The following is a 16,562-nucleotide window of genomic DNA, read 5'->3' as shown; positions in this document are numbered from 1 at the left end:
TCTTCACCGAACAACCTGTAAATTTTTGTATTTTTTCCACCTTTACAGAACGTTCGGTGATTTATTGACAGTTCTATTGAAAACATTTGTGTTTCACAAATAAATCTGTAGAATCATATCTCACAGTTCAGAGTCTGTGGTTTATTTCACAGAATTCTGTGTTTTATTCTAAGTGTGTAGATGTTGCATCAGAGTTTACTATAGGGTTTTCTTCAGAAATTTCTGTAATAATTTTTGAATAATGTAGTGTGTCATTAGCATGAAAACATGTCGAGAAAACTTCTTTGAATATTTCCTTGTGCAATTTCTTGAAGAATTCCTAGATGACTTCCTAAACTAAAGGAATATAGGGTAATCCCTAAAGGTTCCTTAGGGATGGTACACAAATTATGCAATGCTAAATTTGAGTTTTTTGACCCCCTCCCCCCACTTGTTAGGCTTTTTGTATGAGACCTCCTGAGAAATTTTGTAAGGCTTGTCACGCTATACCTATCTCCCCTCCCCCCTTTGAGCGTGATATAATTTGTGCATGACCCTCAGTTAGATACATCCCTGGACGTCAATTTTAGAGCAAATCCTCAGAAATCGGTAGAGACATATCTGAGCGAATTGATGCTTGAGATCTTAAAGATGTCCTAAACGGGAAATTTTGACGAAATCCTTGCGAAATCAATGGAAGATTTACATGGGATAAACTTATATGGAGTACTGTGAGATTTTTAGATAAATTAGTGAAAGAATAGTTGGAGGAATTCCTAAAAACATTTTTTTTGAATCTCTGGTGTAATTTTGACCTCTCTGATCTTTGGAAAAATTCCAGTTTGGATTTTTGAAAATATCTCAAACGAAATTGTTGTAGGAATCTCTTAGGAAGGCTTTGAGAGAATTACTAAATGAACCCCTGCAGAATAAAAAAAATCTTAGAAATATACTCTTATTTCTGGTTCATGCTTGTATTCTTTTTGCTTTTTTGGTTCCTATATGTATTTTTATTTATGTTTGATCAAAATGTGTGATACTTAGCTGAAAAGTCTTTCAAAAGAAAGAATAACGACAAAATCTCTTTTTGATAAATGCAAATTTTATTCCCGGTGTGAAATGAACAAACTGCAAGTTATTTTGACTGTAAAGCTACGATTGATTAGCGTAATGTCAATGTGAATTCAAAGTTGTCTGAAATATGGAAGCGTGTATAATAAATATGAACATTCGGTAAAATTAAGAAAAAATTTCGCTGTAGTAGGTTTAAAGCATACGGGTAAGCTTGATACTTCATTAACAATACTATTAGAAGTTAGTTGGTGGCTCCTTCCCGCTTCTTCTGTAGTTCTTTCTCGAATTGCAGCAGCTTAATTTCCATCACTTCGCGAATCGCATCACGAATTTTCGATTTCTCCATGCCCAGAACTTCGATTTTTTCCATCTGTTCCTGCACAAAGTCGACCCGCCGCTTGAAGAAGTTTTTCGCGCTTTCCAAATCCTGCAAATGGTTTACAACGAATTGCTTATACAAGACGTATTTGATTTGAATAATCAAGAATTTACATTTTCCACGTAGTATCCGGTTCCGATATCGATGATCACATTATCTGCATCTTTGATGGTTCCCGGAACATACATGCTCCTGTAAAAGAAAGAGAAATACCGTAAGTAGGGTTGGTTACCGAGGAATAGGAATTATAGAGGCCTTATGCCAAAAAAGCAGAGTTTTTTTTTTCGAATATTTCATATTTAGAATGTTTCATGAGCCTTGAGGCCTTCCTTTGCCGAGTGGTAAGAGTCCGCGGCTACAAAGCAAAGCCATGCTGAAGGTGTCCGGGTTCGATTCCCGGTCAGTTCAGGATCTTTTCGTAATGGAAATTTCCTGACTTCCCTGGGCTTAGAGTATCATCGTACCTGCCACACGATATGCGAATGCAAAATATTGAACACTATGCTGAGAATCTGGTTCTGTCTAAGTGATGACGTAATGCCAAGAAGAAAAAAAGTAGACGCAGGGTGTCTACTACCTGGGGAAACCTAAAATTATCAGGGAATTTTATTGAACCTGGAAAAAAAACTGGAATTCAGGGAATTTCGATAACAATCAGGGTAGAATATGTTCATGGCAAAGGATTTTCGCGTCAAACCCCCCAAAATTTCGACATCGCCTCTATCAAACCGATTCCTGATCTGTTCTGTGAGGATCTTTTCGAGTGAATTTAATGAATATATTTCTAAATCAAGCGTGTGCTAGAATAAGGGCGTAAGTCGCATGATCGATTTCTCTTCATCGATCCTTTCTTCTTTGAATAAAGGTGACAAGATGCGGGTTTTTCAACATTATTTCACCTCAAGACGCAAGATTGCATCGCCATCTAGCGTCCTGAACTGAAAACGTGCTGGTAATTCCGCATCTTGTCTTACGCCCTTATTCTAGCACACGCTTGAAATTTGATAAGTAATGAATTCACATATCTTCCTGTACTTTTTTTAAAGCAGCAGCAGCACCAGCAAGCAGCAGTAAGCATTGATGACCGTACAATTCGTAGTTGCTACTCCGTGATTGACCGGAATAATCAAAATTGTACAGGGAACCAACAGATGTAGCTTGGGAGGAGCCTACCATCACAGACAAACAGACGTCACACTCTCATCATTGTCCATCGACCACCTTTTTAACGGTCGATTCAAAAATATGGTAGGTGGCCAATCCACCACCCGCAGCGCTCGCATCGTTTTCGTTCGCGTTTGACGTTTACACACTACCGCCATCTGTTGGCCCGTCGGCCAAATACACTAATTCTAGCATTGGGCGTACATGTCCTCGTGACTATGATTTGGATCGAGATTTGTTCTAAGTGTTACGTCTGTTTGTCTGTGCTACCATCTTCAATGTGCAATTTTGAGGATTCCAAACTTAGTATTGTCAATAACGGCGCCGGTCATCGGGGAAGGGAAGGAATGTTAGTGTGACATCCATTGCTACTAGAGACCGAGATCACCTCTGCATCTCCATGGTTTTCACAGGAAGGAGTTTTGTTAGTAGGAGGGATCAAAAGCTACATAATCAGGATTCACCTTGGTAAGTGATGCGATTCATGTAGCCTCAAATTAAAAAAAAGATCTAACAGTGCGTCGACAATTTTAATGTCGAACTATTCAAAAGTTTTTTTTTAGTAATTGCGACAAATAAAAACAAACGTGTAGTTCAATTTATTTTTTAAAATAGGCGGAAGGGCTTATGCCGACACTTACAGTGACGAACCATCCATAGTTTGTTTAACAAATAAATAAATGAAACATTGCCACGATGCAAATGTTTGTTTTCACAAGCATGAACCAAACTCATCAGTTGGTAATCCATCCTCAACTGGAATCACATTTCGGCAACAAGCATGGCATACCATAGCATTACAGTCGGTTGTACAATCAATGATTGATACTCCGTGACTAAACGGAGCCGGCGAGAACTGCACCTCGATCCAAATTAAAAAGGGATGGGACCTTCCACTTACTCTCGAAGTGCACATTTCAGCAGCTCTCACACTATTGATCAACAACGGCGTCGGTCAAGTCACAGTCAGTCGGGATGGGAAACAAAATGTTAGAGTATAATGATTGTTGCTTCCAGAGATCGAGAACACCTTTGCATCTCCACAGCTACCACGAAATGGAGGTAGATTAGCGAGGGAAGAAAAATCCCTGGTCGGTGATGCGATCCATGGATAAGGAGGAAAAATACGACTCTTACTCACAACTAATCCTGCATGGAAATGCGCAGTGAAAAAATATTGGGAAAAGATTAAAAATTCCGTCGACATTCAAAATCTCGAAGATGGTAGTTGGTCCCTAGTGATTTATCCTACCTCCGTTTTGGTCACGATCTTCAGATTATCGTGATTCGTCAACATTCGTATTGATAAAGTGGAGGGACATGGTTGAAATGGAGTTTAAAAGAAACGAATGTCAGAACAGGTATCCACCGGCGACGCCAAACGGACCAACGTAATGTGGTGTAATTTGGGATTTGTGGATTGAATACTGATATGTTTTGCCAAGCATCAATATGGGTGACTTTCGAGGATAGCGAAACGTAAGAGGGGTTAGGACAAGGTTGTGGATTTACTGGGTAAATCCATCACATTGGGGTTATGACTCTGTGTCTTGTCAGGAATAGGGTCTGATTGGTATGGTAGTATGCAATAGAGTTCGGAATTGATAGACAGACTTTGAGGAAAGAAGTTTTGAACGTAAGGCAGCAGCACCTTGGATCTTGGAGGGCGCAGGTCTGGAGAGTTGGGCAGCTGTTCATACTAGGTTACATTACGTAGAAAGTGGAATCTGTTTTGCCGTGCACAAATTATGGGAAGTATTTGAAAATGTTTTCTTGTTCAGATTGGGTAACGCAAGAGAGGATTTTTTAGCTCTGCGTTATATTAGGAGGATATTATAGTGCATGGTCTACTGATGACTGTGTATTTTAAGGGTGATCGAATGAAAGCTTTGTTGAGTAAAGTTACCGTTGAATTTTTGCAGTTCGTAATTGTTTTGAAATGTTTGTCGGACAATAAGAAAATTTTCTAGGGTATTTGTTTGGATGCTAATGCATTATAAATCTAATTGTTCGTATCACACGCGAAGCATAGCATAACCCAATGTATAATGAAATTAGGTTCGAAGAAAGGATTAATATTTGATCACTTAAACTTTACGCTGCAAGATATTCTTAATCGTTTTTCTTTTCTTCTGATGTACAGGAATAACTGGTATATTTAGCTAAAATAATGAACAATCATACGCATAGAGCCTACGGGTCATGCAGTTAGGATTGAAATTAAAATAATATTGCGCATTTCTTTCACACCACAGGTTTATCGCAGAAGTTTTTACATGTGCGGAGGCGTTGGTAGAGGTGCGCGATTGCGTCGAGTCGGGTCGGTGTTTTCAGCGGACTCATTTTTCGCAAATCGAAGAATGAGTGCTCTGAGGGCATCAACATGATTCGATGAGGTCCCACACTTTTATTTGCGCTTTTGCACTTGTAAATGTCTTATTAAATAGGAATACTTTGTGTTAGGGAAAGTGCAGGAGAATAAAATATAATTCATTAGAATTTTCTGATAGAGGCAGAGTTCACATGTTACTTAGGTATTTAAAACAAATGAGAACCACATTAAATAATAGATAAACACTAATGGTCATATTTTTATATTTTCATTTCATCGCGGTCCTCATTGCTCGAGCGGAGACGACAAAACTCGAGGTGGATAGAATCGACGCAACTACGACACGGAAAAGAAACAGATGAGAAACTATCGATACATTTATTCAACTATAAAAACCACGTTTTAACGTAATGACTTTATTTCTTCTCGTTTCAGCAATCCAACAACCAAACCATCTCTACTATCTTTTCATTTCCTCTTCGTTACATTTATAGTCCCTCTGGCACTGAATCGAATGACGCATTCCGCTTTTTATTAGCGATGTCTTTGCTGTACGTTGAGCATGGTGTCGGAGGTGATGTGCTGTGTAGAACATCGGATGTTCTACACGGCACGCTACTTCCGGCATTTTGTTTGGCGTGCGGGATAGGCAGTGCTAGTGATGATATGAAGACCGCTATTCGGTTTAGTGCCAGAGGGACTATATCTATTTAATGTATCTGAAGCTTGTGGGACCGCTTTAATTCCGGCGCCTGCTTATGGAAGATCCCGGTGTGCTAAACGGTATAGGACATGTTAACGGGGGAGGCTTGGTAGGTCCTCACCCAGCCCGTGTCTAGATGGGCGGATAATTGTCTGCCAGGGTGTGGATTGAGCAATTACAATTACAAGATTAAAAATTACGTCGACATTCAAAATCTCGAACTATACAAAGGTTATTTTAACTTCCTGTACTTTTTTTAAATTTGAAAAAGTGGAAGCTTTGAGAAGCCTTGAGCAATTTCTAGAGGAACCTTGTTATGACGCATCCTTGATCGAATTTATCGTTGAATTCCAGAAAGAGTTGTAAATAGATTTCCTTGTATAGTCCCTTGAGGATTTTTTGCAGCATTACCTGATAGATACCGTAGATGATGATGTGGATGAGTGAAGGAATAACAGCAATAATCGGCATAGAAGACATTTTTGTAAAAATTCCTGTTTGATCGATTTTTTTGAAAAAAAAATCTGAAATGAAATCTCTTGAGATGCTGCGAGACTCTAAAAGAAATTCAGGTTAATCTCTGTGGGAATTACTGAAATTAGTCGCTGGAGAAACTTTTCTAAGCAGACTTTGAATAATCGTTGGAAAATTTTTCGGGCGAATTCATGGGAGGAAAAAGAAATTTTAAAAGGATGTTTGGAAGAGTCCCTAAAAGTATTTCAGGCGAAATTGAATGAAAAATTTTCTGAAGCTTTTCCTCGAGAAGAAATTTTTGAAGAACTTGTGATTCCAGAGACCATGCATTAAGAATATAGACTTATTAGAAACTTGCATTAGAATAGCGACCAAGTCTATAAGAAAATACCTAGGTCGACCTGCTACCGGTCCTGCCTGTAGGAATCTTCGAAAGATCTACTAGAATAACAACTGGAAAAAATCAGTGGAACAATTAGTAGGAATCCGTAAGAAAGTTTGCGCAAAAACAATTGAAGCAACAACTTGAAACATTGCTATAGTGTTTTGGTGATGTGTAATTTTAAATGTTTGAGAAATAACTCGAGAAATGTATAGGAGAACTGCAGGAGTAATCCCTGTATGAAATGCTAGAAAAATACCTAGATATTTCTGAAGGCAATTTATGAGGAATCATGAAATAGCTCCTAAAAGATTTCCTGGAATAATCGCTGGATAAATTTCTGGGAAAAACTATGGATGAAGAAATCCATATAAAAATGATTAGATAAATAACTGAGAAGCGCAAGGTGTTCGGAGAAATTCTAGCAGACTTTCCTAGAAAAATCTCTAAACAAATATCTCCAAAAACTTTGAAATAATAAGCCTTTGTGGATTATCTTGCGAAAAAATTCTGTAGGATTGTTTGGAAGAGACTGGAGGAATCGTTGGAACAGTAAAGGAAAAAGTCTCCTCTAGAGGGAATCCTTGATTAATTCCAAAGAAAATTTTCAAAAATCATCGAAGTTTGCATTGGAGTGCTCAAGGACTTGCTGAAACAAATTATGCAGAAATTCTTCTAAGAATTCTTTGAAACATCGCTGAAGGAATTTCAAGACGAATTTCTGTGAGAATTAGTTAAGGAATCTCTAGTGGACGAAAGTGAGTTTAGAGAGCATCCAATAAAAATACAGTCATCTCTCCCTTACTCGATATTCTGTATCTCGATTTTTCCCCTAACTCGATGGAATGCGCGGTCCTTCAATCTAGCATGCTTTGATACCTCTGTAAGTCGATACCTCTCTAAGTCGATGTTCCCTAACTCGATGCTATCTGTTTCAGTTTCCCAAGTAAGTTCACCTCTCTAACTCGATATTTTCATGAAAAGTTCCAAATGTCCTCCAAATGTTAATAAATTTCATGAATTTGATTATTATGATTAAATTGCTAGTAAAATTAAGATTTACTGCCAATATCTGGGTGCTAAAATTTTTAATTTTGCAGATCGGTAAAAAAATGTCACATAGGTATATATGGAAAAATTTCAATGTTTTTCACGTAAAAATAACTATTTTGAATGTATTTTGTCAAAATAATAAAAAGTTTAATATTTGAAAAATATGTGTTCTGTATCTCGATACCTCCCTAACTCGATGGTCCCTTCAATATCGAGTAAGGGAGAGTTAACTGTAATACTTTTTAGAGGCTTACATTAAAATAGTGACCAAGTCTCTAAACAGAGAGCTACCAAACCCAACACTCCTTACCCCGTTAGCGGAACCAAAATCTGTTTCTCGTTCCAATCTGGTTTGAACTGTTCCAGAGCTTCCTTCGAGCCTGAGTATTTTACACGCGCCATCTTCAGTGTTTGCAGGGATTCCTGGAATACGGTCAGCTCCTGAAATGGACAAATCACCGTGTCAGAAAATTGCTCCGCAATCCGAACCCCAATCCCGTACAAATACCTGATCCAGTTGGTTCTTGAGCTGAGTCAGCTGCTGCAGGTTAAGTGTATTGAGATCGACCTGCTGCATATGCGGCTTCTCACTGGTGGAAATAGCGGACATTTTCGGAACGGTAGCACTACTTAACGACAGCAATCCAGGATAAAGTTTGTGGCCACAGTAACCGGAATTCGATTATTTGCCGGATAAGGGAAAAACAAGAACAACTTGGTTCTCGTTCTAGTTCGAAATCACCAAACCAGAAACGAAAAATCAGAAACCGAACCGAATGTTACTTTTCTTCGTTTTTTTTCTTTTGATGATTGTCAAACGTCAAATTTAAACCGAGAGTCAGTTGCGACAAATACTCCGACAAACAGTATGTACACTGTAAAAAAAGCATTTCACATTTTTAATAACAAGGCCCAACCAGGGGGTGGTCACTCTACGCCAGGCTATCGACATTGAGCTCTCGCCGAGCGGTGTCACGGGTGTCACGAAAATTTGCTGGTGGAAAATACTGCCGTTTGATTTTGCTGGGAACAGCTGATCTTTGTTTATATTTTCCACCAGCACTCTTTAAATAGTGTTGGGGACATCAAGGGGGTGGTCACTCTACGCAGTATGCGCCGTGATTGGCATTGCTTTCCAAAATGGGTAGCTATAAAAATCACAGTGAACTGAAATTCCCGTCTCAGCAAACATTGAGTTTTCTGAGTTGTTTACCATCTATCGCCTTCCTTAGCCGATTGGTTAGAGGCCGCGGCTACAAAGCAAAGCCATGCTGAAGGTGTCAGGGTTCGAATCCCGGTCGGTCCAGGATCTTTTCGTAATGGAAATTTCCTTGACTTCCCTGGGCATAGAGTATAATCGTACCTGTCACACGATATACGAATGCGAAAATGGCAACTTTGGCAAAGAAAGCTCTCAGTTAATAACTGTGTAAGTGCTCAAAAGAACACTAAAGCGAAGTATGCACTTCAACAGAAAAGTATTCGCCTATCTCGATGCGTGGGATATTTCTTGCAAAAAATGCTCAAGAAAAGCATTTTTCTTTGATCGCAGTACGCAGTTGAAAAGAAATGTCAATTCAAATGGAGCTCACCGTAGGAAATTTCTTGACCATTTCTTGGGCAGAAATTTTTACTTTTCTTGAGCGGAACAGCATACTTAGCTTAAACTGAGAAGCCGGCTCTGTCCCAGTAGGGACGTTTATGCCAAAAAGAAGAAAACCATCTATCAAATCGAAAAAAAATACTCCAGTAAGACCTCCTAACAATATTTAATATATGAAATACATATATTTTAAAAATCTTATTTTTATTTCAGAACGAAGCTTTAGAGCACAGAGCCCATCGAGCCGAACTGGGGGCGATGTAATAGACCATTTCCGTCAGACCTTACCCCATATTTTTAAATTTTTCTTCGAAAGACGACCATTTTTAATGATTATTGGCGTTCCAAGATCTAATTTATATGAAGTCCTTATTTTATTACAATTTTTTTGAAAACTTGGAAATTCACCACTTTTTGATGTCAAAACTGTCGTGCAGCACAGTTGTTTCAACCCTGTGGGTATACAAAGTGGAGATTTTTCCACAACTTTTAGTCATACCCCTGCGTTGCGTGTTTGTAGACATGATGAAATGTCAATGTCAAATCGGACAATCAACAGAAATGGAAAAATCCATATTCTGAATCTACTCAGGTGGAGAAGATCATCGATGCGTGCCATTGTTCCTCTCTCTTATTCATCCGCTGTGCTTATGCCGCGCAGATTGGGACGTCACTATTTGCTTTGAATAAGCACAGCGGAAGAATAAAAAAGAGAGGTAGTGGCTCGCACCAATTATGTTTGCCACCTGAGTAAACCAGAACATTGCGGAGATATCTGTCGCAAGCTCAGACGCATCTCTGTTATCAAACTGCCACCGGAAGCCTTATGGTTCCGCTTCCTCATTTATTTACCGGAACCATGAGCGCTTCCCCGTATAATTTACCCCTCTCATAGGTCTTCCTGAAAAAATGTAATTCTCGCAGTTCCTCCAATCTGATGATTTTCCTCCACAACAAAAACCTTCACGACCACAACAAATATTTTCCCCGTCCGCAGCCGCTGCGGTGCTCCACAATAGGTCCCAAAAACGGTTCTGCTCCCCACCGGTCCCGTGGACGGCGGTGAACTCAATAACCATGCATGGAAGCTGGGGAAATCCATATTGAATGATGGATGTGCCAATTGAGGACATTTTGTAGTCTTCCGGATTTACAGTTTGAAAAAAGGTTCAAAACATTATGGTGCTACGCTAATCGCCAGCCCCCGGTCGACCACAAAACCGGAAAAGAGAAAGATTCTTCGTAAATCCAAGCATCACAGCAGCTCCAGGCGAAGGAGATGATATGGTTGCGAAATATTTCGTCGTGATCTTTCGCTTCCACCGTTAGTCACCAGCAAACCAAAACAGCATCTTCTATATAACATATCAGAACATGAATAAAGCTACAGATGGTACGCCTGACATAACCTCGAAACTCCAACATTTCCAGCAGTGAATGGCAACTCCTCATAAAAAAAAAAAAACAATTTCAGCAGGAAAGTCAAAGAGCGGGACAGTCAATACAGGTTAATGGAAGAGGGACTAAGATGAAAAGTTTTCCGTGATGTCACCATGTACACTCTCTCTATCATGATTGATCCGAACCAGCTGATCAAATATTCACCACGACGTGGAGAAAAAAATCATAGGGCAAAAAGGGGTCGCAGAAAAATCGGAGAGAAATAAATTGTAGGGGACCGAGGGGTGAACTAACGTGCCGCAAGATTTTCATTGTTTTCTAATAGTTAGAGGCTTCAAAACATATCGGTTCCTTTGGAAAGTCTGTTCAGTAAATTGACAGAAAGCATATAAGCCAATAAAAAAAAATCACGGAAATGGTCTATTGGCTTTGGCGATGTCCTGAACTTAATAGATATTAAATAAAAAGTTATATGAAAAGCGTCAGTGGTCATCAACTCATAGCAAATTCTACAGGCGGGAAAATGAGTGAAAAATGTTGGGAAATATGGGAAAATAGATTCAATGCCTCTCGTTATTCGAGCTGTTAAACGAAACATCGTTTAGGCAAAAAGTTTCAATGTTTGTTCTAAACAAAAACGTTTATTCCTGCAGCTGCTGTTAGATTGAAGGCCCCGAAGCACCGACAGCGGAATGTCCGTACCCCCTCTTCATAGGATATTCTCTGTTCAGAAAGTTCCCAAAATAGGGTCCTAAAGCCCTGTCCCGATTTTAGTGCCAAACGCTTAAGTTTAGGCCAAAAACACATGTTTACTCAATTTTTTAATGTTTTTCGTTTGTCCAAAAAACATTTTTTTTGTTTTTTTTTAGATTTTGTAACACCTCTTGGCTTAAAATCAAATTTTTGGGTGTATTTTGGTGTCCGTGTCCCTTCCGAAATGTCAGATAGGAACAACCCCAGTGTTAAAACTAAAACCCCTGTGGTGTTTTTTTCGACCAAGCGAACGTCAAACGTTATCAAAAGTGTCAAGGTTCATTTATGGACTCAATTTTAAAATTAAAGTTTAAATATGATAGAGCCGGTATTTGAGCGGGAAAAATTGCTAAAGTTGTTGCAATAACATGCTCTTTTGTGTAATTATATAAAAACAAAATTTCGTTAAACATTTTAGGACCCTATTGTACTCCTGTATGGTGTTCAAAAACCCATACTACGGCGAATGCCCAAATAAAGCTCACATCTTCTTGGGATTTCCTTTCTTGTCTCTCTTCAAATTCAATATCAATACCTTTTTCCCTTCCACCGCGCCCTCGTACATAATTATTGACATTCTGTATCGCAATTCCCGTGGTGTCTTGGAATTAGTGTGGGTCATTTCCTAATTCTTCCCATTGAAATGTTACATATACATATCTTCTCATTCCCGTGTTCCCCTGCAATAATGTAAAACGCATCATTGAATATCATCGCCCCGTTAGAAGCAATTCCTGACGAATGAGTAAAAGGCAAACAAGAAGAAAATTATTAAAAAATTCAATAAAATGTCAATGCTTGCTGAGAACGTTTTTCCATAATTTCAGTTCATTGAATTTTTTGGCATGTAGTATTATATCATGTTTGGCACACGTTGGCGTTCTGAAGGCGCAGCTGTGCCGACTGAAGTGCATAGAGTGACCACCCCCTTGGATGACATGTAATGTGTATGAACACGAGCGCAGAAACCACTATGAATGGATACACTAGTGATCCTTTATAAGGGAGATTTGCGGAAGCTGACATTTTTGTCAAAGTGTGAGCCAATCGAACAGGGAGAACTGTCAAAGTGTGAGCAAACGAACATGCGGTATGTTTGTTTTGAACTTTTCTTGAGGAGTAATGTTATAAGCTTGAAATTATTTCGGTAAAAGTTGTTTTGCATGGACTAAAATATAAGATTTTTTTTTCTTTTTTTTTTAAATTTTTGCCAATGCGATAAATAGTTGCTGATTTTTTTCTGCTGTTTATTAGTTTGAAAATGTGACTTAAAAGATCTTTAACGGAATAAAATACACTCCTTCCGCTTATCTCTTATATAAAGGATCACTAGGATACACCATCTTCTATGGTGACAGAGGGCCCGATTGGCTTGTCAGATAGATCGGGCCCGGGACATCCTGTCTACTGCGAATCACTGCAGTTGACATAGGGCATGTCTATAGTCTGCTCTACGCACTTCATTCGGCACAGTTGTGCCCTCAGAGCGCCAAGGTGCGCCATGCGCGCCAAACGTGCTATAATTCTATATGCCATAAAAATTCAATGAACTGAAATTATGGAAAACTTTCTCAGTAAGCATTGACCTATGTATTTTTTTTTCTTGTCTGCCTCTCACTTTACAAATTTTACTATGTATTTAGCATTATTTTTTCTGGGATGCGTTTATGTTATTACGAAAAATTTACGGGGAAGTCAAATCATGTAGGTATATATAAGACTTTAATGTTAAGGCTTAGGAAACGGCCCACACAAATTCCCAAGACAACACGGAAACTGCGATACGGAGCGCCAACTCTTATGGACGGGAACGTGATGGGCGTAATATCGAGCTTGAAGGGAGGCAAGAAAGGAGAATCCAAGAAGATGTAGGACATATTTAGGCATTCGTTGTAGTATTAGTATTTGAACACGATGCAGAAGTACAATTTTGAGACTAGTGAATGGAAAATTTGCTGAACCAGAGACTATCTTTAAAAGGGAGGATATGAACATTCCGCAGTCGAGTCTTTAATATTTTAATATTTTGTAAAATTTTACTTACGTCGAGTTAGTTGCGCGTCGGCCAGTTACGCGCCAGGGTTACATGCTGCCAAGATATATTGTGTGTGGTCAACGAAAACGAGGACAAATGTCAAAACTGGTCTACAAGCTGACCGTTGTGGAGGCTGCAAAATCTTCAGAAATTAACTGTTTTGTTAAGTTTAGAACAGATTTTAAAACTTTTTGTGCAAACGATTCTATGTTTGGGCCTATTCACAAATTTCATAACGCTGAAGGGGGTGGGTGGGTGTCTATTAAATGTTACAGCTCATACAAAATTCGAAAAATATTCATACAAAATGCGTTACGAGGGGGTGGGTGGGTGTCAAAAATGGTCAAAAATGTTTATACACTACCACCATCTGTTGGCCTGTCGGCCAAACACACCAATTTTAGCATTGGGCGTACATGCCCTCGTGACTATGATTTTAATCGAGATTTGTTCTAAGTGTTACGTCTGTTTGTCTGTGCTAGAACGATGAAAATAATACGAGTGTTACGTCTGTTTGTCTGTGCAATTACAGTACAGTTTATTATGTATCCGGTAGAAATCAAGACCAACATCTGAATAGTGTGCTGTGTTCATAAAAATCGTCAGAATGCAGCTCCACACTAAAATACTGATTTCAAAATGCGGCGAGTTGAGGCGCATCGCGAGTCTCGCCGGCGCGTATGCTGTTCCGCTCAAGAAAAGTAAAAATTTCTGCCCAAGAAATGGTCAAGAAATTTCCTACAGTGAGCTCCATTTGAATTGACATTTCCTTTCAACTGCGTACTGCGATCAAAGGAAAATGCTTTTCTTGAGCATTTCTTGCAAGAAATTTCTCTCGCATCGAGATAGGCGATTACTTTTCTGTTGAAGTGCATGCTTCGCTTTACGTATAAAATCAATGCAAGGGGTGAATAGACCGAATATGGCGAATATGGTTTTAGTATGACTTTTACGCTGTACATAAGGGCACCAATACACTTAAACGTGATAACCACGCTTTTTATTCATAAGCCTGATTCGCTGCTGACAAGTAATTTTTCGGCCTATCTTGATGCATGGAAAATTTCTGCAAGGAATCGATCAAGAATGCGCCTTTTTCTGATCGCAGTACGCAGTTGAAAAAAATGTCAATTCAAATGGAGCTCACTGTAAAAAATTTCTTGACCATTTCTTCCGCAGAAATTTTTACTTTTCTTGAGCGGAGCAGCATACTTAGCTATACCACCGAAAGTGATTTCTTGCTCGTTGAGTGGCGATTTACTATTACAGTGGGGATTCGCTCGTTGGAGGTCCGCTACATGGAATAACTCGATGGTTGGATGTTCGCTGGTTAGAAAATATTCCAACTAAAAAGCACTCAAATGTCAACAGAAAATGTCAAATTGACTCTGACGTCTGAGTACCGTCGCATTGAAGTCTCCATATTGTGCATCCCGATAAAATTCAGAAAAAGAGCTTCGCTCAATTTCCTCTTCTTCATCAACGAACTTAAGGTAACACACGATAGACTCATCGTGGCATCCATGATCAATCTATGTTCAAACTATCGTTGAAAAGAAAATATTTCTGTTTTATATCATATCGATCATTCGGTGATCTCTCCGGATCATATGCTTGCTAACAACAGGCATGTTGATACACTTTCAGTTCATCTATGTCCGGTAGAACCGATATCACCTCCCCAAAACTACAAAATTGATCATCATTTATGAATAGCAAACATTTGCACCTTAAGCACCGCCAACACATTTTCAATCGGAAGGATTTTGGCGCGCTCGAACTGACAAATCCTCCGTTGTGGTGAAACTTCTTCCGTAGACGTGATGTTGGACAGTTTTCTAAAACAGTCGAGATAAAAGCCGAGCCGGCAGAGCAATGACAGTTAGTTCGTTCAAAACTTCGCTTCGGAAGTCCAACCGGCGAACTCCAGATTGGTGCTGCGAAGTCAATATATAGAACAAATGCGAATATATTTGTGCGTTTCGTGACGATTTGCTCTCCAGATGCGTGATGCTTTTTCCCCAGCTGTCAGTCGTTCCAACTAACGGGTCGGATTCGATAGATGGAAGGCAGTCGTGTTCCAACCAGCAAATCCCCGCTGTACCTACACGTTAATAATCGGTTTTATGGTTAAAATCTGACAAAAATGTGGAAACAATCATGAGTATATATGTTTGGCCCATTTTCGATTTTCAACAAGGCATGGGCTTTTTCCATAGGCCAAGTTGAATTTTATTAGCTTGCCCTAGCCCAAGGCTAGGAGTCCATTCACAAATTTCATAACGCTGAAGGGGGTGGGTGGGTGTCAAGGGGTGGATCACTTTTTCAGTGCACATTGAATGTACATCAAATTGCATCAAATGCATTTTTTGGACATTCACATCAGCTTAGCACTGGCCCTTTTTATCACATCGTGCTATAGTAACGCGTTATTGTTTGTTGTGAAAAGATCAACATAATTGTTCTCTTTTCATAAAAAAAAAACTATTCACTAACATTTTATTTGTTTCAGATACCAAGCTGTTGTTTCAGAGCGAATATGTATTAAATATCAATTAAAAGCTTTATCGAGGCAATCCACTTATGGATCCTTGGAGTTGAAAACGTCTGATTACTCAGGGGCTTTTTGGAAAATGATGCATACATTAACAAGCTTTGCGAACTTCATAAGTTACAGGATGATAGCTTGATCGTCCCACGTCCCTGTCGGAACCACCGTCCTGAGAAACTCACATACTGTTTATTATTAGTGACCGTGGAACAAACAAATAAAAGTCTTGAAAATTTTTGGTCCGAATTATTATTTTTTAGTTCTTTTATTGTCCATTAAAAACAGTACAATAAACTCTAGATTTTCTTATACAAAAATGTTTACGTGCCTATTGAACGTCTTGTCTACGGAACACATATTTGCTATGGATAATGTCATAATACTGTTCAAGAATGACAGCAAGTGGACATGTCTTCAGATCATAAAAAATTTACCACAGCGTGTGAATAGCTACTTCCGGATAAACTCCTCCCTATAACAGAACGTGATAAAGTAAAACTTTTGATCTAATATCTATGAATTAGCAGCTTTGACGAACAAAACAATCACTGATAATTTCGAATAGGATTTCTTTTATTTTTGTGCACGTCAATGATCCATCTTCGCAATGTGACGATTTCAAACTTCTCCGAAGCTGGAGTCCACCTTGTCATCAGCTTAATGTCCACGGAGATTTAAC

The 16,562-nt window shown here is 39.0% G+C and overlaps 1 protein-coding gene across 1 annotated transcript; it reads right to left on the bottom strand.

Annotated features, from left to right (window-relative positions):
• Positions 1-1,059: 1,059 nt before the first annotated feature.
• Positions 1,060-8,356, bottom strand: LOC5577510 (probable prefoldin subunit 5). The gene is made up of 4 exons (XM_001656481.2): positions 8,049-8,356; positions 7,851-7,981; positions 1,546-1,624; positions 1,060-1,480 (listed from the first exon to the last, which is right to left on the bottom strand). Exons 1-4 carry the CDS (start codon positions 8,148-8,150, stop codon positions 1,295-1,297), a joined length of 498 nt encoding a protein of 165 aa, XP_001656531.1. The 5' UTR covers positions 8,151-8,356; the 3' UTR covers positions 1,060-1,294.
• Positions 8,357-16,562: the final 8,206 nt, after the last annotated feature.

This window comes from Aedes aegypti, chromosome 1 (assembly GCF_002204515.2).
Source record: "Aedes aegypti strain LVP_AGWG chromosome 1, AaegL5.0 Primary Assembly, whole genome shotgun sequence".
Taxonomy (NCBI): domain Eukaryota; kingdom Metazoa; phylum Arthropoda; class Insecta; order Diptera; family Culicidae; genus Aedes; species Aedes aegypti.
This window is presented reverse-complemented; position numbering and strand designations above follow the sequence as displayed.